At 37.5% G+C, this 26,480-nt stretch overlaps 1 protein-coding gene across 6 annotated transcripts in view; it reads left to right on the forward strand.

Moving 5' to 3' along the window:
- Positions 1-26,480, forward strand: part of CEMIP2 (cell migration inducing hyaluronidase 2) — a 56,398-nt gene that overhangs the window by 13,517 nt on the left and 16,401 nt on the right. For 4 of the 6 annotated variants that reach the window (XM_082783477.1, XM_082783475.1, XM_082783478.1 and 1 more), the window contains 10 exons: positions 3,606-3,942; positions 8,794-8,934; positions 9,746-10,307; positions 13,134-13,303; positions 14,590-14,778; positions 17,710-17,879; positions 20,370-20,579; positions 20,963-21,168; positions 21,736-21,805; positions 24,865-24,993. In XM_082783477.1, the coding sequence (XP_082639603.1) occupies positions 3,618-3,942; positions 8,794-8,934; positions 9,746-10,307; positions 13,134-13,303; positions 14,590-14,778; positions 17,710-17,879; positions 20,370-20,579; positions 20,963-21,168; positions 21,736-21,805; positions 24,865-24,993 (2,172 nt within the window). In that variant the 5' untranslated portion in view covers positions 3,606-3,617. Of the gene's footprint in view, positions 1-951; positions 1,240-3,605; positions 3,943-8,793; positions 8,935-9,745; positions 10,308-12,633; positions 12,753-13,133; positions 13,304-14,589; positions 14,779-17,709; positions 17,880-20,369; positions 20,580-20,962; positions 21,169-21,735; positions 21,806-24,864; positions 24,994-26,480 lie in introns of those variants that run through there. The other 2 variants (XM_082783476.1, XM_082783479.1) reach the window with 2 other exon arrangements.

Genomic DNA, 26,480 nt, shown 5'->3' on the forward strand with positions numbered 1-26,480 from the left:
TAGAAACAAGCGTGCAGGTAATTGCTGCTTCTGTTGAGCTTCTGTGCAAAATAAAATGGTTTTGCTTTGTATTCTTTAAGAGTGGTTTAAGCTAGATTGGCTGGCCTGATGAATACAAGAAGTACTTGCTTGCTTGCTGATGTAGTGGGAAGGGGTGCATGAGCAGAAGCCTGGGTTGTGTGCAGTATTGCTGGTCTTGCAGAAGGATGGCATGCGAATGTGTCTAGCTTCCTAGCACAGAGGTGGTAATGAGAACATGGTGGGCTGAAGCAGCTGTCATCTTTCAGCTGAATCAGCATATTTGAAGTTTCACTGGGATTAGTTAACTGGAAGCACATACTTATGTCCCCGAGTAAAAGCTGTGGTGAAAAATGGATTTGATGATACTGTGTAGTGGTACTCTAAAGGCTAAGAAGTTTGAAAATGCTAAAACAGCAGCCCACCTGAATGGCATGGCCAACAGCAGCTTTGTGCAGATCACATTCTGTACAACCAGCTGTGTATTGTGTAAAAAACTTAACTTTTAATGAAATCACTGTAGCAAGCTGCAAAACAAAATTCCATGTCATGGAAGTGACACAACTCACCACCATAGGATTGTAAAAGTGGTAGCTTTCTTGTACAAGGCTGTGCTATCAAGGGGAGATGCCTAAATCATGGAGCTCCTTGTGAGGATTTGTGCTTCTGTGGGACTGGGAGGTCCTGGAGATAGGCCAGTGTGCTCTGGTACCTTTGATTGCATGGGGGCTCCTTTGATTCCAACCTTTTTTTTTTTTTTTTTTTTGCCTTTTCTAAAAGGAGCATCACAAAGACATGGGTCAAAGGGAAATGGAAAACCTTAGTTGTAGGTGAAGAAAGAAAAAGTGCTATGTAGAAAAACTCAGGTGATTGGGGACTTGAAAGAAAATGTGTTTTTAAATAGTTCAAACTTTTTTTTTTTCTTTCCCACAGCTCCTGCATTTTAATCAAACTGTATCTGTACAACAAAATAGCCTCACTCTTTAGGGCACTACTGACTGTATAGCTGTCTACTTCACTTGCATTTGTGTGATGCTATCTGAAAACTTCCACAGTGGAAATAAGCCAACAATTTGAATCAGATTATCAGTGTGTCTTAATTTAAAAGAAAAGTCAGTAGCTGCTCTGCAGGATAAAATTCAGCTAGAGAACTTCAAACGACACAAGAAGAGGGAAGGAAGTGTTGAAATGGTTACTCCTCTTGTAATGGAACATTATATGGTAAAAGTTTTGATTGTGCTAAATATCTCATTATGGCTGTTTTCATTATTTTTATTTTGTAATGGGGAAAAAAGTGCCTTTGCTGTCTATTTTCCACCCATCCTTTGGGGGTGACCAGTGTTAGCACTTGAATGGAGTAGTTAGAAAATTTTTACGGTTTGGAAAATGGGGATTGCAAATAGGGCTGAATGCTTTGTAACATGTAAGACAAAATATGTTTGAAATATAACACAAATGTTTTCAGCGTGTTGCAATGAGTGACTGTTTTTTTTCTTTAGAGTGGTAGCAGTCTAAATAGGCTGTAGTAGACAGAATTGTGGTAAAATTATGTTGTAAAAGTAAAGCTTTGCATAAGTGTTCTGGATTTAGTCAGCATAACTGAGCAATTAAAAGAGCTGTTAACTCTATATGTTTGACATTATAATGAACACTGTATAGTCAGTTTGTCAGTGAGGTACATAAACACCATTTCTGAAAACTTTGGCCAAGCTTATGGAGTTTAGGATCCAAACCATGAAAAAATCTCATCTCTGGATCAGAATCTTCTTTATTTTTAACAAAAAGATGGTTCGGCATTTGTTTTGGTTAGACGTAAATACTGCCTTTGAACTAGTTGAAAATCTTGTTCTGTACTAAGCTTTTAACACTACTTGTAAAACACAGAAATGATTGAGATTTTACTGTTGAAAGATGTCTAGTTGAGTTTAAAAGCATGTGGTGAGGGAAGGCTGTTCCACAATGGTCATAAAGCAGTGGGCAATGAATTTTGAGAGCAGAGGATTAGGTATGGGAAACAGTTTCTCAAAGAAGAGAATGGTGAAAATCAATTTACTGCAGCAAACAGGTGCAAGAAACACTGCTGGAGGATTTGGCGTAATTTTTGCTCTCTGGAATGGCTACTCCAGTTAATGTTTCAGTGCCTTTATTGTTGTTTTGCATACATCTGGAGGTGCATTGTCTCCCATGAAAGGGTAATCCAGTCTGCTCAATAGTACCAACTCTCTTGCCTTGAAACAGTGAAGTATCGGATTTTTCAGCATGTCAGACAAAAGACTCCTTTGCTATGTCTCAGAACAAGATTACAGTTGTCGTATTTCTTCTTCACCAGTGTGCCTGGCACTTCAGAGCATAGCTTAGACTTCCTTTTGTTAATGGAAGAGAAAGAGGATCTTTATGCATTTGGTAGTTTTTGTTTTCATTATTATTTTCGTTTTTATTTTCATAATTCATTTTGTGATTTAATGCATGTGGCTTATGCTTAAATCCCCTTCAGCATTTGGTTTAGAAGGTTAGGTTTCAGTTAACTGAAACTTGAGCAGCCTTCTCAAAAAATCCATTATCCCTTAGAAACGTTAATAATAAAAAAATAATAAAAGTGCCAGCTTTGTGAATACTCCTTACCATACAGCACGGTTAACCAAAAAGCTTAAGAAACCAGTTGAATGAAGTTTGGGATCTCTTAAGGCACAGAAAAGTGCAGTGGTTTAGAACCATTGGCTAGAGTGGGTCAGGGAGAAATATTTTTAGTGGCTTTTCTCTCTGACTGCTTCAGGAAAAAGATAGAAATAACATGAGTAACTGAAATAAAAGTAGTGCTCAGTTCTTGGTGGTAGGTACAGAAATCTGGAGCAGCCGTGTTGTTTCCAGGATTTGTGTCCAAACCCAAACATCTCAGCAATGAGACAAACCCTGAGGTTTGTGGAACAAGACTTTCCTTACAGGATCGTTCCTGATGTACCTTCGCTAGCAATTGTATCCTGCTGCAAGCGGTTAAGTTTGCAGGATTCACATTCCTTGGATAAAAAAAAAAAAGTGTTGACTAAGTCACATCAGCATGAATATAAATAAAATTGTTTTTATGTATTCAATTTAAATGCTTCTTGCTGCTTCCAGTGCAGAATAAAGGCATGTCTTCTTCAGCTTCTTTTCCACAAAGGAAAACAATGAGGAGCTTGTCGGGTTTCTGCATGCAGAAGAAATACATTTAGGCATTTTTCGCATATCTGTGGGGAAGAAGGGGTTGCTAGCTTTCTCATTGTTCAGCATGTTTCTTAATCACACAATGCAAGTCAACTGTGAAAACCCTCTGTGAAAATACCTAACAGAAGTGGTTTGTGCTGTAGTGTTCCCATACCAGATTCTTTCCAGTTTGTGTTGGAGGCATTTGCTATTGTTGCAAACTGTTACAACATGGCAAATGACTAGTATCAACGGTGTGAATGATACTATAGAAATAGTTACATTAAGGGGGAGGCATGTGTCTTAGAATTGCTTTTTTTGTTTGTTTGTTTAATGTACTGTACTCTGTATTCTGAAAGCCTGTCTCTTACCTTTTATTTTGTTTTCTCTGTGTGTGCCTTTTGCAGTGACTTTGTAACATGCAAGACACTGATGCCAGGGGGAGTTCCCCTGCTTTCCTTCGGCCTCAGAATGGGAGCAGTCACAGGTCTGCTGGGTATGTCCCGGGGAGAATTGCCCCTCTTCGACCCCCACCACCTTCACAGAGCCACGCTTCAGCCGAATTTACCTCTGCAAGACAAGAAGCCCGGGCGACGTTTGCATCCCTACCATCTGGACAGAACCACCCCCAGGCAGAAGCCAACAAACATAAAAATACTCTCATTTGCTTTGCCATTTCTAGCTTGTCACTTTTTCTTGCACTGGGAATTTTTTTGGGAATAGCTTCAAAATATGCTCCAGATGGTAAGTTCTTACATGAAAAAAATCGTACTAGACGTTAAGGTCCCTGTGAACATACTGCAATAATTCTGCATCAGAAGTAGTGTTAAAAGTTCAGTGCAAAAATAGGATGCTTACTGTAATTTTAATGTGGAAGGAAGCTGTGTTCGGAGGTTTGGTTCCTTTTGCTGTTATCAGTGTCACTTTCTATGTTTTTACTGTGAACTATTTATTTACATGAAGAAAAAAGGTATAGCAGTAAATAAAGATGACTGGTGAGGGGGTAAGAAGTGAGAATATTGTATCTGTATTACATGTGTAATTATCATGTGTATATAGAAGTTGCCTGTTCACAACGTACAGGCAAAATGAAATACTGTCTGTGTAAGCAGTGACTAGGGAAGGTAGAAAGGAGCATTCAGGTAAAACATTTGAAAGTCTAGGAATTTATACCAGCAATTTATTTGTTTTATTTGTAAACAAATTGAGCAGGGAGTCCTTTGACCACTTAGCCATGATTATTTCAATTTGTCTTAGAAAACTGGGCAACTTTAATGGAATTTGGAAAACCTCTGAAATGTGACTGTTTATAAAGCACAAAGAGGTGGAGTGATTAACTGCTAGTCATTAGAGAGCCCTCTGGCCAAACACTTACTATGAGACCCAGTTAGTAAAGGTTTGTAGTATCTTTTGGAGCATGGGCTCTGTTTTTTTTACCTAAGGAAGAAATTGGGTTTCTGCAAGCTTTCAGAATGATTTTTGGAATTGAAGCTGGTACCTATTGTAACACTACAAGCTTAGACTCCATGGTGGCTTTTGAAGCAGTAATTCAGAAGTTTCTGTTTCTAGAGACAATGCAGCACGTGCTGAACAAATTGAATAATCCATTGAAGATTTTAGGTGACAGTATAAAATGGATGCATTCATCTTAACTGGGGCACAGTTCATGGTGGGTTGCAGAGATCTCTTGGGTGAAGTTGCTGAGTTTTCCTAATAATTATGAAGGAAAACAACAGAGAACAAACACTAAAGAAGTAGTAAATAGAAAATGACTACTATATTGTAAACTAAATCATTGGTAATATGGGCATAGAGACATGCAGCAAGGACTCTAGTTCTTCAAGGTGAAGACAAAGCTGAAGGGTGATCTAGCATGTTGATTCTAAGAAGTACTTGAGGGGAAAAACAGCAGCAACAACAACGATAGTAGTAAAAACACACCCCAAAACAAACAAGGAAAGCCTTTCCACTTTGATACCAAGACTCTAAAACATTTAACTAAAAGCTTTTTAATGGTTGTTTTAGTAGAGATAAGGCTGTACTGCATGGACTATGTAAAATAATAGTCTTCTCATGCTTTAAAAGTTAGTAATGTGAAGGAGATGGGTTTGCCACTTTTAAAATGGAAATGTTCTTGGAGTATTAAGATTTTAATAAGTAATATTATTTTTTCCTCTGTAGTAGTTCATTCTAGAGGCACTAAGTTTTGTAGATTTTATTATACTGCATATGTGGTCAACATGTAGTTAGTTTATGGATCACCAAAGACACTGAGGATGCTGCCGTAGACCTTTTTATCTTTGTCTGCTGTAGTGACTTACATGGAAGTTAAGGAACAATCAAAGGATGTAATCACTTTCCTTCAATGTCCCATTGCTCCTCTATGGAAGTCCAGCCAGCTTTCAATATTGACTGTTGAACTGTGTCTTTCAGAAGTTTCCCTCCATTAGCTTTTACAAGAAAAGTCACGCACATGTAAAATCTATTGGAAGCCCTCACACAAGAGAAACTCCATGAGGGCACAAAAGAAAATCTGGCTGACTGAAATTTTAATTTTGTGGCAGCGTTGCTGCAGCAGCTCCCCAAGGATTCTTGACAGGTTGAAATGTTAATACCCTCAGCTCCATCCTCGCACATGCGGTACTTAAGCCAGCCACTGCAATTCCAGCTAGGTGTGCTCTTGCAGGGGGCTAATTGGAAATCTATATCATCAGTGCTTTTAATGTCTGTTTAAAAGGCAGTGAAGGGAATGTGAGACTTAGTAGTAATTGTGTGTAAATCCTAAACCTCTGGCATACCTTCCCCACAGGGAAAATGATGCTTGTCTGCATTTCTGTTCCTGCCCATCAGCTGGTTTCCTTTTTCCTCCTTGCTTTTATCTTCCTGTCATCATCCTTTTTTCTAAAGAGTCCTTAGCACTGGAGATCACGTACTGTGCTGGAAATGCAATTTCCTTCCTCATTTCCAGGGGCTTTTGCTACAGGGTCAGGAAGACAAGCAGGGGGGGTTGTCAGGGAAAAGTTCTCTTTGGCCTTTGCAGTTCTCTGCTGGAGCTTGCCCAGGGTAAACAGGATCCTCAGAAAATTTAGCTGCCAAACTGTGATAAACTTCTACTGAGCATAATATAACACTGATAATTTTTTACCAGAGGCCTTAAAAACTCCAGACTTGGTGGCTAAGCAGGTAGAAAGCAACTATTTAACTACATTTTGAGAACTGTTTCCTGCCTTTTCTCCTGCCAAATTTCATATCCTTTCTCCAACACATGGAAGGTTCTAGAATTTTATTTTTTTGGCAGGGTGGTGTGTGTGTGTGTGTTTTCTTTTTCTTTTTTTTTTTTTTTCCACACCACATGCAAAAATATCACTTCCCCACCACCATCACCTTACTAGAAGCAACTAAACCTTATGGACAGCTGACCCATTTTTACAAATATGCACTGAAGCAGAGGCCTGACTTGAAAAATTTTCAGCATGAGTGGTTAAATTTGGCAGGGCTATAACTACCTAACATTTTCTGGTTTATGCTTCTGTTTCTATTTAACCTTAACTGTTGAGGCAATGACTGTGGTCTGTAAAATCCAATCAGTAATTTTGAAGGTAACATATGGTGAAGTACTAAATATTTGATGTTTCCCTGCACCCTGCTGCAATTACTAAGGAAGAATTTCAAAATACTTCTGCTGAGCACATCTGATTTGCCTGCCAAAAGTTGATCCACCATGCTTCAGAAGCATGATCATGTTACAGGAGTGCGTATTTCTGAGTCCAATGGCTTCCTTGCTCAAACATAATGTACAGTAGATTCAGTGGGGTTGTTGTGTTTGGTTTGGTGTGGTTTTGTACTTGTTGTGCTGTACCTATTCTTTAAAACTCAACAGAAAAACTTGTACAGTTATTAGATCTTTTTCCTCCATGAATCACACTATGTAGAAATTACTGGGTTGCTGACTCATGGTTTCCTCACACTGCCCTTTGCTACTAGCCAGGAAATGTGTGTTTCTTCACAGAGACTCTGTGTGTAGTGTCTGGGGAAAGGGGCTCGGTGACTGTGCATGAGTCAGGCAATAGAACTGCATTTTGTCAGTGACTGCTCAGCAGTCTTGCAGATAGCAGTGTTTGCTTTTTGGCTTTCCCTCATGTTTAATTTAATTTTTTAAAATGCTATTTTCTTCCCCCCAAAATTTTCTTTTGTTTTTATTTTTATATTGCTACTTAGATGCCTTTTGGCTTTGTGCAGTTCTGCTAATTTTTTCCCACTGGCAGGCAAATCTTGGTTTCTGTGGGTTTCCTGAGTTGGAAAGGATTTGAAATGTGGAGAATAACAGTGAAGGAAAACAATTTTGTCAGCAGAACTAAGGATGGCTTGTGTTAAATCTGTGGGTAGACTTCTCTTTCTTTGTCTTATGGAAAAATTGCAGGTAGCTTTTTGCCCACAGAATGTCAGAGCATAGGGCATTTTTTTTCCAGAAGATAAGATATGAAAAGGCTGTTACTCTCAGTTGGGCTTCTAATGTGTTTATTCTGACATCTTTTAGGTTGTGTTTTTTTTTTTTTCCTCAATAAAAATGTTTGTAGTCTGTGTTTTTTATAAGAAAATCAAAAATTCAAGACATACTTTCAGTTTCTGTTTTCATAGTTCCTCTATGCTCCTGCATTAATCAGCTGCTTAATATTCTAAAAATGGGTGTGTTGTAAGTACCACATTGCTGTAAGGTCATCTGAAATCACACAACCCTTTCACTTCTGTCTGCTGCTTCTCCTTCTCTGGCCTTATAATATGGTGTCACTGCCTCGGTAGTACCAAATCTTCAACTGAGTTTTGAGGAGGATCGCATGTATCACTTCCATAGTGTGGTTCAGAGACTAGTGTTTAAGGTATCTTAGAAGCACAAACCATGAGTTTGGATCCAAATGCTTTGTTTCCAGGACACTGCTCTAACCAGTGAAGCGTAATCCTAAATATATTATGGTCGTCCTGTCCACCTTTTTCCCATATCTGCAAACCTATACTGGAAGAAGTGATTGGGATGCTCAAAAGCAAGAGGGGATGGATTGGCCTTTCTCACACAGGTTTCTATGACCTTGAGGGAGGTGAGATATTTAGATACCTTACCACCATGTTAGTATTTTATGTAGCTGGCCTAGGATATCCTGGGCTCAGGGCAACTGCTGTGGAGTCCTTGCCACTGACCTCTCCTCATCTACTGTAGATGATGTAGAAAATCTCAAAAAAAAGCCAAACCAACCCTCAGACAAATAATAACAAAAACTAGATGCCTATAGGGGGGCTTGAAAGTACAGTATATGTTGACAGTTCAGTCTATTTGTGGTCTTCAGTGATTTAATTTTGGTACACGATGAGTTTTCATCCTTGGAAACTTAGCCCTGATTCAGGTATCTTTTTGGCTGTGTGAATTTAAACATTAGAACTAGTAGCTGCAGTACTGTGAGAACAGAAGGAGGTGGGAATCCTTTGTAGGTGACTGACTCTGCCTTCTTTAGTATTCATCTTCATGCAGCCCTGATTGCTGTAGTCCTGTTGGTGATGCTTATTTAAAAATAAATGAATAATATATTTCACTTCATATTGCAGAAAATTGTCCTGATCAGAATCCTCGTCTTACAAACTGGAACCCTGGAAAAGATCCTGAAAAGAGAGTTATTATCAAAAAGGGGGATTTGTTTCGTCTGAACTCAGACGCTACAGTACACTCTATAGTCATACAGGATGGAGGTATGAAATCAAAAGATGAAAAACATGCTTCAATTCATAGAATCATAGAATGGTTTGAGTTGGAAAGGACTTTAAAGATCATCTAATTCCAACCCTCCTTTAACAGGCAGGGACACCTTCTGCTATACTTTGTTGCCCAAAGCCCCATCCAACCTGGCCTTGAACACCTCCATGGATGGGGCAACCACAGCTTCTCTGGGCGACGTGTGCCAGTGCCTCACCACCCTGAGAATAAAGAGTTTCTTCCTTCTATCTAACCTAAATCTCCCCTTTCAGTTTAAAGCCATTCCCCCTTGTCCTCTCACTACACCCACTGACATAGAAGGATGCTCTCCATTTTTCTTGTAGGCTCCCTTTAGGTATTGGAAGGTCTCCCCAGAGTCTTTTCTTCCCCAGGTTGAACAATCCCAAATCTGTTAGCCTGCATGGCTTTTACTTTTGTGATTAGTGGAAAATTACATTGGAATTTTGGTATTGACCTGTTCCTTTGCTTTTACTTTTCAGGCCAGAAATACCAAATGTTAAAAAGATAAATGAACACTATGAAGTCTGTCATTGGAGCAGTGACATGGTTTTCTGTAAAACAGTAAAAAAAAAAAACAAAAAAAAAAACAACAACAACAACAAAAAAAAAACCCTTGTCCATTAGCTTTCTAGGCATGGGATCTGATTGTCTTCTGATGGTGAACATAGTATGTTCTGGGTGTGGAAAACAAATCTGTCTTATCCTTTTGTTGCTCTTCCTGTGACCTTGATTCTTTGAGTCTATCTTAATATTGCTTTGACTCACATTTTTTTTTTTTTTCTTTAGGGTTACTTGTTTTTGGTGATGATAAGGAAGGTTCTAAAAATATTACTTTGAGAACTCGTTTTATCCTGATAAAGGATGGTGGAATGCTTCATGTTGGAGCAGAGAAATGCCGCTATAAATCCAAAGCAACTATTATTTTGTATGGGAAGTCAAACGAAGATGCTGATGTGCCAGAATTTGGCAAAAAATTTATTGGTGTGGGTCCTGAAGGAACGTTGGAATTGCATGGGCACCAGAAGTTATCATGGACTCTTTTGTCAAAGTCTGTGAATTTCTCAGGGCTGGCCTGTGGTCATTATTCATTTAAAAAGAATTTTTCCCGAGGACTAAATGTGAGAGTGATCGATCAGGATACAGCGAGTGTTTTGGAAGTGTTGAAATTTGATACTCATGATTTTTCAGAAGAAAGCTTGAAGCTCCAGAACTTACTGAAAAATAGAAGTCCTGGTCGCATTATTGCTATTGCTGTAGGAGATTCAGCTGCTAAAAACCTACTGGAGGAAACTAGAATAACTATTCAAAATCTTCTGGGAAGTAAGTTTGTCAGAGGATTGAGTTACAGGTAAATAATTCATTCTCTCTTTTGTGTTGAGTAAATATGAGATACAGATTTTGCCTTCTTTAGGTAGTTTTGTTAAACTTGCACAATATCTGCTTGTACAATACCGACAATTCTTCGTAGAAGAAGAATAGCACTACTACTACAGTATGTGATGTTTTAATAGGGTAGAGACATCTAGTTACAGGTATCTGTGATTAATTTAATTACTTATTCATAATTGCACTTTCACTGTTCTCTACAGAAACTAAAAGTGGGTAGAGCAAAGTTGTTGTTTTTTTTTTTTTTACCCATTCAATTACACAGTTGTAACAACATAGAAATTGTTTTCTGTTTGGGGGAGGAAGGAATGCCAAACGATAAACTGGATACAGAGAAGGGGTGCTAATCTTCTATTTCAAACAACATTTTACTCATCCCTACAGATTGGTGAAATGAAAGCACATTATCCTTTTGCTGATGCTGCAGGGGAATTGATTTGTAAAAATATTTTATGGCTGAAGCATACTTGTCAGTTGTGTTTGTATCTTTTGAATGTTTTTTTCAGTTGCTTGCAGATAAAACAGTGGGTCAGTAGAAGAGATATAGTAAATGCTACTGTACAGCAGAGAGGTTAAACTTCTGCACTGTTCATTTAGTTGTTGCAAATGACCTCCTGCATGTTCTGACCCTATCTTTGCATTGTGCAGGGTTAGCAGTAAGTGTTGAAGGGACACCAAATGCTTTTTTACTGACTGTTAAAAACCTGACAGTCTTCACATTTAAAAAACAAACAAACAAACAAAAAAAAAACAACAGCAACAACAACAAAAAAAACCTGACAGTCTTCACATACTGTTAAAATGGCTTCATATAACCTGGTTTTATTTTTTTGTGTGTTTTCCTGGAAATCAGTTGCTTTTTTTTTCTTTTCTGTTCTGTTCTTACCCTTGCTATTCCCTGACATCTGGGCTCCAGTTGCTCCCCACCCTTTGCTTTGGCAGAGCTGGGCTGGGGCGTGAGTCAGGATGGCATGTTCTGACCTTGCTTCCCTCCAGGGTCATGTTTGTGGCAGCCCCTGCGTAAGCGTCTAGTTACGGGGTCCTCTGGAGAGTTCATGTGAGTCTGTCCCTGAAGCAGTTTCATCAGAGGTGCTGAGACCTGTATGTCCTGTAGTAACTACTGTCTTCTTGCGAGGTGAAGGCCACGTGGTGGTTGGTGAGGGCCCTGGGCAGCCAGCCTCCATCTGACGAGGAGCTGATGGTTTCTTGTGTTCATTGCTACTGGTGGCCTCCATGCCAGTAGGCCCAAAGTGAGGATATTCTTTAAACCGCAGCTGGGTATAGGAAGCACCTTTTCTTCCTTCCATGCTGAACTGGTTCTTGTCTATTTTCACTGGTCGATAAGAGACTCTGAAAGCACATAAACTTGTCTTATCCCATCTGCTGTAGAAGACGAGTGAGAAGTTCAATTCTGAGTGCTCACTGAGGTTAAAAGCAGGGTTGGTTTGTTAAAACTGGTGGAAGGGATTTCAGTATGGAGGTGGACAGTCCATTGCATCCTTGTCTGCTTCTGTCTCCCCATGCAGATTAATATGCTTTAAAATACCTTTAAAATACCTGGTATTTAGCTTAAATGTTGTTGTGTGAAACATGCAGCTTGTTTGTTGGTGCTCCTGAAAAGCTGACCAGGTATATACTATGCTGTGAGCAGATTAATGCTGAACAGTTTTGTTTGGCCTTTTAAACACAATCATTAAGAAGAGACTGAAACAAAAGCAACTGGATTGAAGGTGGTTTTGATATGTGTCTTTGAATCAATCACTATCACTGGACTGCAGTCCAGTTAGCTGTTACTGTTTTCATTTGGGGTGAATGATTCAACCTTAATGATGCAATTTTGTTCAGCCTTTTACTAGATGATTACTTTCTCATCACATAATTACAGCATTACAGAGCGGTAAAGGACAACAAATATTCTTTTTTTTTTTTTTTTTTTAACTTGGTGGCAGCTTTCTGTAGTGTGTGGTTTGTTTTTCATTTCCAAAAACTTGGATTCATTGAGCAGAGCTATAGAAAGTGGAAATACATCCAGGACAGTTTCCTGCTCCCCACAGGCACTCAGCCAAGATAAGTGTCCAGCTGAGGGAAGGACTAGTCAGAGGGAAGAGGCCAAAGCTCTTGTACTTGGCCTTCGGAAGCACCAGTGATTCCTCGTGTGAAGGTTGTGCAATGGTATCCAGTACTTCTATTTTTTGTGTCTGAGTGTCTTGAAAGACTCAAGAAGTATTGCCTGTCAGGAGCACTGATCATCAGCAGCCGCTGCTGGCAGTGTCCATCCTGATGCAAGCTCCGTCTCCTGGGGCTCTTCGCCTTCTCTGCACAGACACTGCGTGCTGACCGCATCCCCATACTGGAAGCATGCCGTGCCACAAGCGTCAGCACTGGCTCGTCATCTTCCTGTGCTCCCGTAAGCATGCTTATGAGCAGAATACTGCATCATTTCTGGCACTCGTTGCTAGCAGTTTTCTTAAAATTTCTTAAATTTTTTAAATTAATAATAAAAAAAAAGCATACGTTGTTAGATGTTGTACCAAAAATGTATCAGAATGTCTTCTCAATTAAGAGCAGTCATATTTGCTGATTCATTTATAGAACATCCAGTCATTTTGAACTATGCACCTTTCCAGTGATATATGCCTATTTTCTTCTGTATTTTGAAATTACATTCTAAAATGAAAGTCAGAGGTCAGGCAAAAGGGTAACCTCTACGCTCCTTGTCTTATCCTGTGCCTGTTTGTGAAGAATGTAATGGCAATTATATTTAAACACATAATTTTATTTTTTGCAGGCAAGCCTGGGCTTTTGTTGGTGTGATAGGTGGTGGGAATTCTTCCTGTAATGAATCAGTGAGAGACTATGAAAATCACAGCACCGGTGGGAAAGCTCTTGCTCAGAAAGAATTTTTCACGGTGGATGGTCAGAAGTTTGTTGTGAGAGCTTACAGTGAATGGAATGATGGTAGGAAAGCATTTTGCGAAACCCTGTGGGTAGGGAAAAAGTAGATACTGTATATACTTTTTCTGTTTCAACTGTTTGTTGCAGTTTAAATCTCTGAATGCTGCTGTTAGTTTTCATTTTTGCTATCCATGTGGCCAGACTATTGGATGAAGTACAAGGATGCAGTTCTTTTTCAGTCCAACTTATTTTCCCAATCACGATTTTGGTCTAAATATATAGAGTACGTGAACAACATAAGTGTTCTTATCAATATGTTGAAACAGATTCTTTGTTGTTGTTCAATTATCTTTTCTTCTTTCAGTTATGTATATTTTTAATCTAAGCTTCCTGAGACATTGGTTATGAGGCTAAAAAGAAACTGAGTAGGAGCCAAAAGAAATATTTTATTCCTGTTATAGTCTTAAGTTGTTATTTGATGCTGAACTTTGGTTCTCCCATCAAAGGCAACTTTTCTTTTTTTTTGTATTTGAGAGCTCTGTATCATGAGTTCTGCTTTTATGGTTTTATGGGCAGTCTTTTTCTGCTTGTAGAGTTACTATCAATATTATATTTGCCTCAGAAGAATTTTTTAGGTAAGCAGGTACTGATTTGTAAAGTAATTGAGCTATTTGATGTTACCCCTTCACTGTTCATTAAGGCCCTATGAAACTCTCTTAACTCAAATTAAAAAAAAAAAAAAGTCTCCACAAAAATGTACCGTTGACTTGCTGGTATTGTAGGTTTGGAGTCAATGACTAAACCAGACACTGATTCCATTCTTCCTACTCATAAAATAGAAAATTAAATAAAATAGGAGGATATTAAATACAGTGAGAGTGGCTGAATTTAAAGGCAATTAAATGCTTGTGTAATTTAGCCTGCCAAACTGTTTTATTAGCTGTGCTTAGAAAGAAAAGATTTCCCTTTCCAAGTCTTTGGTTGTATGTATTAAGTTTTAAACAGCAGAAAAATATCACTTGGGACAAGTAGAACTAGCTGGACCTACAAATTTTTGCTATATGATATATTTGATGTATTAGTGTTTTTTTCTTTTAATTTCATAGGTAATTACAGTCAATGTTATTTCCATCTCTACCTTTTGTTTTATTGGAGATCCGTCAAACAAGCAGGCTGTAATAGCACATCTCACTAATGTGTTTCAGAACAGAACTACGCTTAGAGGGTACAGAAGTTTGTGAAATCTCATGCACTTCTTACTGTTTTTTTGGAGATATTTTCATATAAAGGTGAATATAATCTTTATAATCTTTATTTTATTTTTACATTTGTTTTTTTTTAAATACTAGGGGTACCGATTTCCGGCTTCCAGGTAGAACCCATAGATGGAGTGATACTGAATCTTCTGGATGATGTTAGTAGTTGGGAGCCCGGAGACCAGATTGTGGTTGCAAGCACAGACTATTCAATGTATCAGACAGAGGAGTTCACCCTCCTTCCTTGCCCAGAGTGTACCAAGCATCAGGTCAAAGTCAAAGGTATGAAAATGGTCACCATATGAAGAATCTTGTTTGAAATAGCTGTTAATAGGAGTACACCCTAGATGAGACCTTTCAGTGAGAGCAGTAAACAGCACCCTGTTATCTCTCAGTGTTGCTTGTTTGCTACATACAGGAGTGTATACTTGCCCTTACTGTAAAATTGCTCTGTAAAATGCCATATCTGCCTCTGACTTCTAAAGCTTACCCCATACTAATTTTTTTTTTTTTCCACCTTTCTTCCCAGGCTTATTGAATGCTATACTTTTCTTCCAGGATTGGCTTATGCTTGTTCTTCTTTCTTGACTCCTTTCTGTTTTTTCTCACTAGTTCTCTCCCTATGAGGCAGAATGGCTGCTGTAGTTGTTACAATTACTGTTGCTTTTACTGCCCTTCCCATCTTCTGGAGTTTTATTATTAATTTTTCTTTCTGTTATTCAAAGATTGAAAAAGGAAGAAGAAGAAAGTGGCAATTTTTTTTTTTTTATCAGTTCCCCCTCCACCCCCACCAGTAAAATGGTTATGAAACAAATGGCACTTCCAAGCATCTGCTTACACAGGATATCCCTAACTAGTTGCAATATGTTTTTCCTTTGGGTGTGATGCACTCAGAATGGTCATGCATGTTGTTGACTGCTTCCTATTTTATTATCTGACTCACTCTGTTTGACTTCATGAGAGCCTCCCGTGGGATTGACTCCTTTACTCTGCAGACATCTGTGTCTTCTACCACTCTGTGCCCCCTCTGTGCCAACGCCCTCCTTCTCTGACAGTCCCTCAATCTTGAGTTTTTCTCTTGTTTTCTGGTGGGCTGTAGGATTGGTTTGCAGCTCAGCTCTTGCCTTTTGTAGCAGCTGATTGGAGCTCTTCAAGATCTGGTTTTGTCCCATTCAGCTCTGTACTGTGCGACTTCCTCTTCTTCAAACAACTCTTATCTCCTCTTTCTTGTTTCTCAGAAGTTTTCTTTGTACGCCCTCAAACTTTCCTGTTTCCCTATTTGGCTGGGAAAGCCAAATCTGTATTTTGGCTTTGCAGTATTGTTTGGATCCCACAGCATTCACTGGTTTGGCTATGATATGTTTTCCTGCATTGTGAAGTCCCAGATAAGGTGAACTTAGATATCTAAGCTTTTTCCTTATTATACATCAGAGAATACCAGGGTGAATGGAGCTGCAGAACTGAGTGAGTGCCATTGTACGTGACATTTCCTGGTTTTTGTTCTTAAGTTTCTTTGCATACTCCATATGCATTATTTAACTCAGTGTTTTAAGGTTCAAGCTACTTGAAGGCTGCAGTATGAAGTTTAAAGTTTTTTGTTGCCACTGAATAGAGTATGTGCAAACTCTTTCCTTTCTAAAGAGAAAAAGCATCTATTAAATATATATATATATTATATATAATAATATATATATAATATATATAACATAAGTAATATTATAAATATTACAATTAAATAAAACTAATATATAAAATTACATATATTATCTATTATATATATATATGAAATACATATATATCTTTTTCTTCTAAAAACAAGCAAACAAATCCAGATTTACAGGATTTGCAGTATGTCATAAAATACAATATATTTTTTTCTTTTTTTGCAAATAAATGCTATCAGATCTGTATATAGATCTTTAAAAGACGCTAAAGGAGATTAACTGTTCAATCTCTGTTTCTTCCCCTTCCCCCCCCCCCAAATATGAAATTTCCATTGTCACAGGAAAGTTGTTCTGTTTTTAACAAACATCCTATACGTTTTACTCTGCAGAGAATTAATTTCAGTGGAACAGCAAATTTGACATGCTGAAGAATTAATTGTCTAAATTTTTTTTGTATTGCCCCTTTTGTAGTAGAAAGAAAAGTATTGTTTTATAGGATGCCCAGATGCTCCCTCCTCACTTGATATATACATGATAGTTAAACATAAGGGAATACAACAAACAACAGACAGGTTTTCAAGTTATAGGAGTGCAATCCCATTTACAGACTTCTATTGCCTTTAAACAGCAGGAACAAAAGCAATACTGGTGTAGGTCTGCTTCACATACTGGTCATTACCAGTTTAGTTTATATCCTTCTGTAAGTTTTGAGGAAGAGGAGTGAAAAATTAGGGAAAAACAATATATATATTTAAGTTTACAGATCATTTTTGCAGTTTGTATAAGAAAATAAACTGATTGTTTCTTTGGAAGTTTGCTGTAAAAATATGAATTTTGTTTTCTTAATTTTAGTTTGTTCTCAGAATAGCTATTTTGGGGAAAAGCAAACATAGCTGGGAAACATAATAGTATTTGTTTTTGAAGATGATGAATACTGTGTGTGCGTATATATGTGTGTGTGCATATATATGTGTGTGCATGTATGTATATATATATATATTTTTGGAGCAGGTTAGGCAGCTACTGCTTTTTTCTTTTAAAGCAAATCTGCATTTGTTTGTTTCATTAAAGCCTTTCTAATGCATTGTACTCAAAGTTTTTTAAAAAAATTCTTTTTCATTTTAATCCATTCTGTTCAAAAACTATTAGATTAAACTTAAGATGCACCTACAAATAAAATGTGGGGTTTGTTTTAGGTTTAGTTATTTTACTAATGTGAAAAATATTTAAGACAACTTGTTTTGGCACTAAACATACAAAAGCATATTTGATATCCTGTTCTGCAAGATGTGCAGTTAGCAATGAATTGAGCATGGTCTGGAAGGAGGAGTTTGACGTTTGCTAGGTTAATGCTTGTCATCTGTCAATTAAATTTCTTTTTTTGCATGTTAACCTAAGAAGGGTAGTAGAACCCTTTTAAGTTTAAGGTATCATGTTAAAGTAGCATGTTTTTAGGGGTACAATTAGTTTAGTTATGAATTAGCTTATTAGCTTTGTGTTTAATCAATGACAACACTTATTCCTTTTTTTTTTTTTTTTTTTTTGACAGAAAAACCTCAGTTTCCCCATGTGGGAGAAGTTATTGATGGAGTGGACATGAGGGCAGAAGTTGGAGTTCTCACGAGGAACATCTTAATCAAGGGAGAGACTGAAAAAACCTGCTATCGTGAAAAAGAGTGTCAGTTTTTCAATTATGATACATTTGGTGGACATATCAAGGTTTGAAAAACATTTTTAAGTAGCTTTCTGTCATCTAAAGGTATATTGAAGACAAAAGGATGTTAAACTTGGCGGGCTTTGAAAATTAAACATAAATTCATACACCAGCTTGGTGTAGAAAAGACTTTGGTCTCCACTTTCACCAAATTAGCTCACCAAGACTTTGTCTGCAGCATTGGAGCAAATTATATCAATGAATTGTGGAAGAATCCACCATATATTGCAGCGTTGTGTGGCAGTGATTAAACCTTAAAAGTGGTGTATCTGCATGTTCAGCCTGTAACATTATAAAGCTTGATCTTCCTTTCTTTGTCTTCCCTTTTTTCCCTGCCTTTCTTCCTGCCCAAGTGATGAGCACATTAGATCTGCCTCATGTCCTGGAAGTGTCCAAAATCAGACAGTAGAGAGTCACAGAGAGGAAAGCAACTGAGTTGGGCTATGGTGGATTTTTATTTATTCATTTTAACTGAATGTACTAAGGTTATATAAAGCAAACTGATGCTAATTTCTTATATCACCATAAACCTAAAGAAAGTGGAGTGAAAGCAGTATTGCAGAAACTAATATTGAAACTCATATTCATTTTAGTTTTTAGCGAAAAGATTGAGCAGCAGTATGTCAGCTCTTCAGTGATGCTGGAGAAGTTTGAGGCCTTGCATTTTAAATACAAACTTATTATGTGTTGGTCACAGTGTAAACCTCCTTTTCCAAAATGTTTGGATGCAGACTTCAGTTTTATAGTGGTGGACATAATGGTGGGAAAGAAAACGCGCCTATTCCCTACTGTGTGTCAGCTTTTGTTTGGTGGAAGAGAAATTGATGGGCTCAGTGTTCTTTTGTGTTTGAGATAATGTAAGGAAAGAAGATAAATGACAAGCTGTGAATCTTGCAAAGCTTGACCTTGATTACCACAACTGAGTGAGTACAGCAAGGCCCCTCAGATGCCTCTCGCAGATAGAGCAGAAAACAAACATTTTGAGTCATCAAAGTTGTTAAACTGTTCCCAGGAGACTGTTCAGTGTCTGTTGCCAAACCTAGACTTCAGCACTAAAAGTAATTTTGCCTTATGTTAATCATACATGCTAAAGAGGAGGGAGCCTGGGTGTTAGCAAATGTTAATTGCCTCAGGGGGTTTGATCAGCCTGGGAATTCAGCTCGTTGCCTGGATAGTGGCACGAAAGAGGCTCAGTGATAGCAAGGAGAGGCACTCACTTGTATTTCCTCTGCATTAGTATTTTTAAGTGCTGAGAGTGAGAACTCAGGAATGCCTGTTTTCGGTCATCCCTTAGTATTTTAAGCACACAAACCTTAGTGGTGTAATTGAAGAAAACAGAAGACCAGGACACACTAAATGGTCTATCAGTGTTTTACTTATTTCACTTGAGGACAAAACTGTGCACATAAAAACTATATTATTTTGGTTAAATAGCCAGTAACAGTAAGTTAATGGAATAACAAAAAAAGCTCCCTTACTCCCATTCAGCTCCTTACATTTTAGCACCTCATAGTTCATCTGCTGCCCTTGGTTTCTATTTTCAGGTCAGGGTAGGTGGAAGAAAATACTTTTGCTTTTCCCTGTGACTTGTACAGCCCCATTATAATGTCTCTGGTGTTTAATATTTCTGTACTGTATATTACATACTGTTACGGTAAAGTTGCGTAGCTTTAACCTGTTTTTGGTTCCTCATTGCAAAGATGCTGATTCTTCACTGGAGTGTGTCTATTGAAGGTGGTGTGCCTGAGGAAGAGCTGAGAGAATAGGGCTTACTGTGTAAGGGGAAGGTGTAGAGGAAGGATGTGGATGTGGTTTTCAGGGACCCAGGGAGGGTTCAGAGAATGTGCCAGAAGACTTCTTGGAGGCATGCACTAGTAGGGCAAGAGACATGGGGACCAAGCTGCAGCAGGGCAAGTGCTAAGTAGATAACAGGTAAATAAAAAGGGGGAAACAGTTGCTATCATATGAGCATCTCTGTAGTTGGAGATATTGTTTGGTCAATGTGCTGAGCAGCCATGTTTAAGCTGGTCCTGTGTTGAGCTGGCAATCAGAGCAGTTTTCTCAGGAGGCTCCTTTGACCATTTATTATTACGTAATTTTACTAAACTCCATCCCAGATGGATGATACAGGTACAGCTTCAGCATAGGCAGGACAGAGTGACTTCTCTTTACTTGGATGGTATGTGGTTGTACAGAAAGAATATTTAACTTGCCTACTGCTAAAGAACAAAAAGTGAAGTGTGATGATATAGTGTCTGGTGAAATCTGCTCCATTTTAGCCACATGGAGATACAGCTTTTATTCTTGTTTAAAAATGATATTGTTTTGTAAGGCAGGATATAGAACAGGATAGTAACGGCTGTCCTAGCCTTCATAGTGTTCGCTTATGATGATTGTACATCTGACTTCTGTACATCTGATATAGATGATTTATTAACTTTAATGGTTAGAAACCAAGTAGTTGGTTACTCATTCTGGGCTTCTCATCTTTCTAGATTTTGAAGAATTTTACATCTGTTCATCTCTCCTATGTGGAATTGAAGCAAATGGGACAGCAGCAGATAGGAAGTTACCCTGTTCACTTTCACCTTTGTGGGGATGTGGATGAAAAAGGAGGTTATAGTTTTAAGACATACATCGAAGGTCTTTCCATTCATCACTGTTTCTCCAGATGTGTCACTATCCATGCAACTAATGGCTTGCTGGTAGGTGCCAGGAGAATTAAATAAAGTGTTGAAATAAATGTTTAAAAGGACATTTAGAGCAAAAATAGTCCCATCCCATCAAGTTTAATTCTCAGCAATGTGTTTATTTCAATGAATAAATAAACAAGTGCTTATTTTTAAGTAACTTACTTTAACAGAGCTTGCCCTTCTGTTTTTTCAGATTCTTGCAGGCAGCTAAGCTCTCCAAACATAGTAGTGTGTTTGTAAGGGATAAACAAAACTCCATGTTTGAATCATCTGAACCACTGATACTGAAGCTTCACTCTGCAGCTGTGCCAAGATAGTAAAAACTAAATGGCACTTGTCAAAGAAATCTCAGTAAATGCTATTGCTACTGACATAATGAACTTGTGTTTCTGCAGATAAAGGACACCATTGGCTATGACACACTGGGTCACTGTTTCTTCATAGAGGATGGCATTGAGCAGAGGAATACTCTCTTCCACAACCTTGGACTAGTCACGAAACCAGGCACTATTCTTCCTACGGACAGAAACAGCAGCATGTGTATTGGCATCAGGGACAAAGTGTATGGAAGCTATGTCCCAGTACCAGCCACAGACTGCATGTGAGTATTTCATGATGAAAAAGTAAAACCAAACCAGCTGCAGTAGTTAAACTGATGATCTCCTGACATTATACAGATGAAACAATTGTTTTGTATCATCTAGTGAATACAGACACCTTAAAAGTAATCCACGTGACCATGCTGTTAAAAAAGAAAGTCTTTTATTAAAGAGAAAACACAAGTTGTTTTGTAAAGAGATTTGTTGTTCCTTGAAATACTTGTTCAGTAGATTTTAAGGATGTATTCTTATTTCTGTGGTAAGGCACCAACATCCTTAAGTTGTCACCAAGTTTTTTCTGTGTAGCAATTATCTTTTGAAGAAGCTTATTAAAACAGTTTATAATTGCACTGAGTGTCTGAACTATCATTTCATGAACTAACATTTTGCATTTAAGTAAAACAAAAAAGAATTTTTGAGGGTGTGTGTTTTTTGTGTGTATGTTTTGTGTATGTGACTTCAGAAATCAGTTTAGCCCTTTTTCACCCTTGTAGCAATTATATCAGAGATATTTCTGTAGGCACTAGAGTTTTTTTTCTGTTCTAACTTGTTTCTGAATAATATTTCAGGGCAGTTTCAACATTCTGGATTTCTCATCCCAACAATCATCTGATAAGTAATGCAGCAGCAGGTTCACAGGTGAGGCATATGGATGTAGTTCAACACAAACTATTTGTGCCACTTACTCACAAAACAAGTAATATTTCCAATGTTTAAATGCATATTTTTTTAATGTGTGAATATGTTATATATTTGGCAGCATATTGCCATTACAAGTGTAGTTTTTGTCAAAGGGTGGATTAGATCTACTCCTCTTTGTAATTTAATAGATCTGTCAGTGGGGCCAGTATGTAAATGTAAAAATAAACCGCTTTCTTTTCAAAGAATTAGATATTAATACTAAGGCTTTTGTATTTTCTGTAATTTCTAACATGAGTTTACTGTTTGACTGCTCTGAAAAATTGTGTTTTTATTCCTTTTAGTCATTGGAATAAAAAATAGTTGATTGTATAAGGAAGTGCAAAAAAACAAACGAATGAACAAAAAAACTTTCATTGACTCTGTGTTTAATTACTTCTTTCTGAGCAGTAATTGCTGATATGTTTTTACTTATTGTGATCCTCACATGTTTGCAGACCTTTTTCAGTTCAGCCACTTGAAAAGTGAAGCTGAACTACTGGATGCAGGTTGTGGAGTAGGGGCTCGAATCTGTTCTACTTTTAAATCAGATCAGATGCTGAGACAGTGTTTCTGAGTTGATTTTTCTGAATAGATCAGTGGCATTACAAAAAGGAAAGTCTGATGCTGGAAGTAGAATATGAGTATGTTAGTGTATTCTTAGGTGTAGAATATGTAACAAATTGTTAATAAGACAAAAATCAAAATCTTTAATTTATAGTATCTGTAATATAGAAAAATATAAAATTATTATGCTTTTTTTTAATCATCATTTTTGTTGTGGTTGACTGCCTACCACTACGAAGGACCTGGCCATACTTTACTGAACCAAACCAGTTTTTCTTTTCATAGCACAATGTCTTTCCATTTTGTCTACTTTAGATAACATTCCTTTGCCTGTTTTTAGCATTGCAGGTTAAGTTAAACGAAACATGTTGCTTGACCTGATGCTTAAACCTTCAAAGATCTTTTTCTGCCTCTGTATCCCAGTGAATTTTACTTTCTTCTGTTATACTGTGCATCCTCAGAGAGCATTTTTATAGGTTATGAAGTTTTGCCATTTTAATATATATTCTTTTGTATGTATACAATCATATTGCTATGAGGGCTATAGCTTATGTTTCAGAAACAAATTACTTCAACTGTGTTGATATAAACACTGCAGTGTAGAGCTTTTTCTGGTATAAACTATACCAATTCATGAGCAAATAAATAATTCCATTGCCTTCTCCAACTCCTTTGATATACAATGAAGTCTACTGTAAGGGTGTATCAGCAGTAATGGTTCTTTTGTTTGAGCTATGAGAGAGGGGAAAAAACAGCTCTTATTATTTTCTGAATACTTGTAAGTGCTTAAGGAGCTTTTAAATTTCATAGAATCATAGAATCATAGAATATCCTGAGTTGGAAGGGACCCTTAAGGATCATCAAGTCCAACTCTTGACACCGCACAGGTCTACCCAAAAGTTCAGACCATGTGCCTAAGTGCACAGTCCAATCTCTTCTTAAATTCAGACAGGCTCGGTGCAGTGACCACTTCCCTGGGGAGCCTGTTCCAGTGTGCAACCACCCTCTCTGTGAAGAACCCCCTCCTGACGTCCAGCCTAAATTTCCCCTGCCTCAGCTTAACCCCGTTCCCGCGGGTCCTGTCACTAGTGTTAATGGAGAAAAGGTCTCCTGCCTCTCGACACCCCCTTACGAGGAAGTTGTAGACTGTGATGAGGTCTCCCCTCAGCCTCCTCTTCTCCAGGCTGAACAGGCCCAGTGACCTCAGCCGTTCCTCGTACGTCTTCCCCTCAAGGCCTTTCACCATCTTCGTAGCCCTAATTTAAAATTTATTTAACTTTTTTTTTTTTTGAGCATGAAGATGTGTTTTGGATAAAACTTTTTTGATTCTGCCAAGTGCAGAACTGTACTTAATTATATGTGAAGTAAGATTTTGGTATTTTATTAATGGAACATCCACATTTGCTTTGGAATTGTTAATCACCAGAAATGTCAAAATGTGTCGTCATTACGGATGGGAATATGTTACTCAGAAGCAGAATTTCCAGGGCTGTTTGGAAAATGAGTATATTCTCAGAGTGAAGTGTATGAAATCTTTTAAGCCAGAATGAATTGGCTTTATCCATGTTTCCTGAACAGGAGAGTAAAGACTATTTTTCATGATACAGAGCACATAGTCTGCAGTATTTCTTTTACTGCTGTTTAACCCTTTAATGCTCCTTATGAAATTATTATATATTTTTTTTAATAAGGGCACAGAGAAGGAAGCAAAAATTTTCATATTTATTTGTATCTGCTCTGCAGGTGCTTTTGTTATGCCACCCCTTGTGGACTCAGATGTGGTTAGGAAAGGAGGCCCACAGAATTTCCTTTAGAAGATAAATCCAGCTTCTTTAAGAGCTGGGAAGTTGAATAAGTGGAGAAAACGAACAGATGCTGAAATTATTACTGCATGTTATTGGCACAGTGCTCTGCATTGGCCAGGCTTCTTGATGTGCTTTATTCCCTTTTCCTGAAATCTCTTGTGTTTTTTTTTGGCTGTCATTAAATTCTGATGTGTGCAGAGATGAGCAAACCTTTGAGTATTTTGAGTATTTTACAGTATATAGTATGATTTACAAATAAAAGAAAATCAAGTATCTGTAGAAATAAATTGAAATACAGAGATGATGGGGAGGAGGAGAAAGAGACACTTAGTGGCTTGAAATATTACAGAACCTTAAAGCTGTGGTGGTATTAAATGATTTCACGGTGAAGCAAGCACTTTTAATGCATGTTCTTCACTAGAATATAGCCTTATCTGCAAACTTCTACTTTTTCACTGGACAGTAGTTTGGAGACTTTATTTTGATAAGTGTGTTATATTGTGAGCAGTTTGGAGTATGTTCTTATTTGCTTCATTAAAAATCCAAGTTCTTCTTAACATACACTTAGTTTGTGATTTGTAAGTTCTGATTTGTTTACATTTAGTAGTATCAGTCTCATAGCTTATGTCATTCACTCCTTATTTGCAGGATGCTGGAATATGGTATTTGTTCCACAGGATTGCTACAGGAGACTCTCATAGTTTAGCCATTGAAACCAAGTCAGAGCTCACACCACTAGGAATCTTCTATAACAACAGGGTTCATTCTAATTTTAAGGTAATGTACTGTCTCACAAAAACCAAATCAAAAACAGTTCTTAATTTGTACATATTTTATACCGGGAGTTGTTTGCTTAAATTTTGAGGTGGCTAAGTAATGATGGATTCGTGCTGTGTTAGAACCACATGATTCTATGTAGGTATTGCAGAAGAGTGTGTAATCATCATGTCCATAAATTCTTGCCTTATCTGAAGCATATACTGTGTTTAATGTCCTCTTGAGGTACATACAACTAAAATCAATTAGTGTGAGAGAAACATATATATTTTTTCTCCCAAGTAGCATTTCATATGCTACTCTGTTACTGATGGCCTTGCTGTGGAGAAAGCTGATCCTTGAAATACTGAGGCTTATTATAGCTGTGATTCATCTCATCAATTTGTGGAATGCCTGAGACTTGCTTTCCTGAGACTCTAATGTGCAGTAACTCAGATGTCTGCAGTTTCTGAACAGAGGTTAAGCTTTCTGTTGCCATCAGGAGCCCAGCAGCACCCCTTTGTTATAGAGTTCTCAGTCCAGATACAGTCATTCAGTATTTATTTACTAATGGGACTTGATTCTACATTCTGCTAAGCGAAGTTAGCTGAAATCCTTAAACTGATACTTTTGGAATCTTGGAATTTAGTTGCTGTCTGTAGAAAATGCCATGTATATTTTTATTAGCTTTCTACATATCTGTATAGCTGGGGAGGAAGTATCAATATAGGTCTATTAGTTTGACTGATTTAACCTAATGAAACTGATTTTGCTTGATAAGTGTACAATCAGAATAGTAAGAAGTGATACATTGCTTCGTAGCAGTTATGTTAAGAGTGTGTCTGGAACTTTAGGGCTCTTATTCAGACTGGAATTGAAAAATACTGAATACAAAAATGTAAAGAGAAGTGTTTCAGCTATGTGGTTCACTATCTTTAAACATAGATAGCAGTTTGTGTGCTGAAATTCCATGTTAACAGAGTTGACTCCAGGAGCAGATCTGAGGATCTACTCATGTAATTCTAGTGGTAATTTGGATCACAGATCAAGGTGGCTGCTGCTACTTGTATATGTAATTCAGGTTAAGCAACACAAATGTTTCCTTTTTCTTTTTTACTTTCTCAAGTAAATTATTTCATACTGGATTATTGAGTTTCAAGTTGATGCCTGGACAAAAAACAGCTTTAGTGGTGAAGATAGTTGAGTTTTAAACTAAAATACAAAGCATTTTTGCACAGCAGCATTTTTTTTTTTTTCATTAGTGGCATTCGTGAGAATATTTTGTATTCACTACAAGATTGGTTTCCAAATTTTCCAGAACAGCATCTGGAAGTAAGTGCAAAACTTCAAATAGTCAGATGTGAAAAAAAAAATGAAATGAACTTTAATAATTTTCTGTCACTTTTTTTTTTTTTTTTTTTTAACCCCAGGAAGTTCTTTTCTTGGGATTTTCAATTACTTTTCAAAATTTGCATAGGTAGACAGTGCTTTTTCCCTTAGACAATATG

The sequence above is a fragment of the Aythya marila genome (assembly GCF_965140915.1).
Source record: "Aythya marila genome assembly, chromosome: Z".
NCBI lineage: Eukaryota > Metazoa > Chordata > Aves > Anseriformes > Anatidae > Aythya > Aythya marila.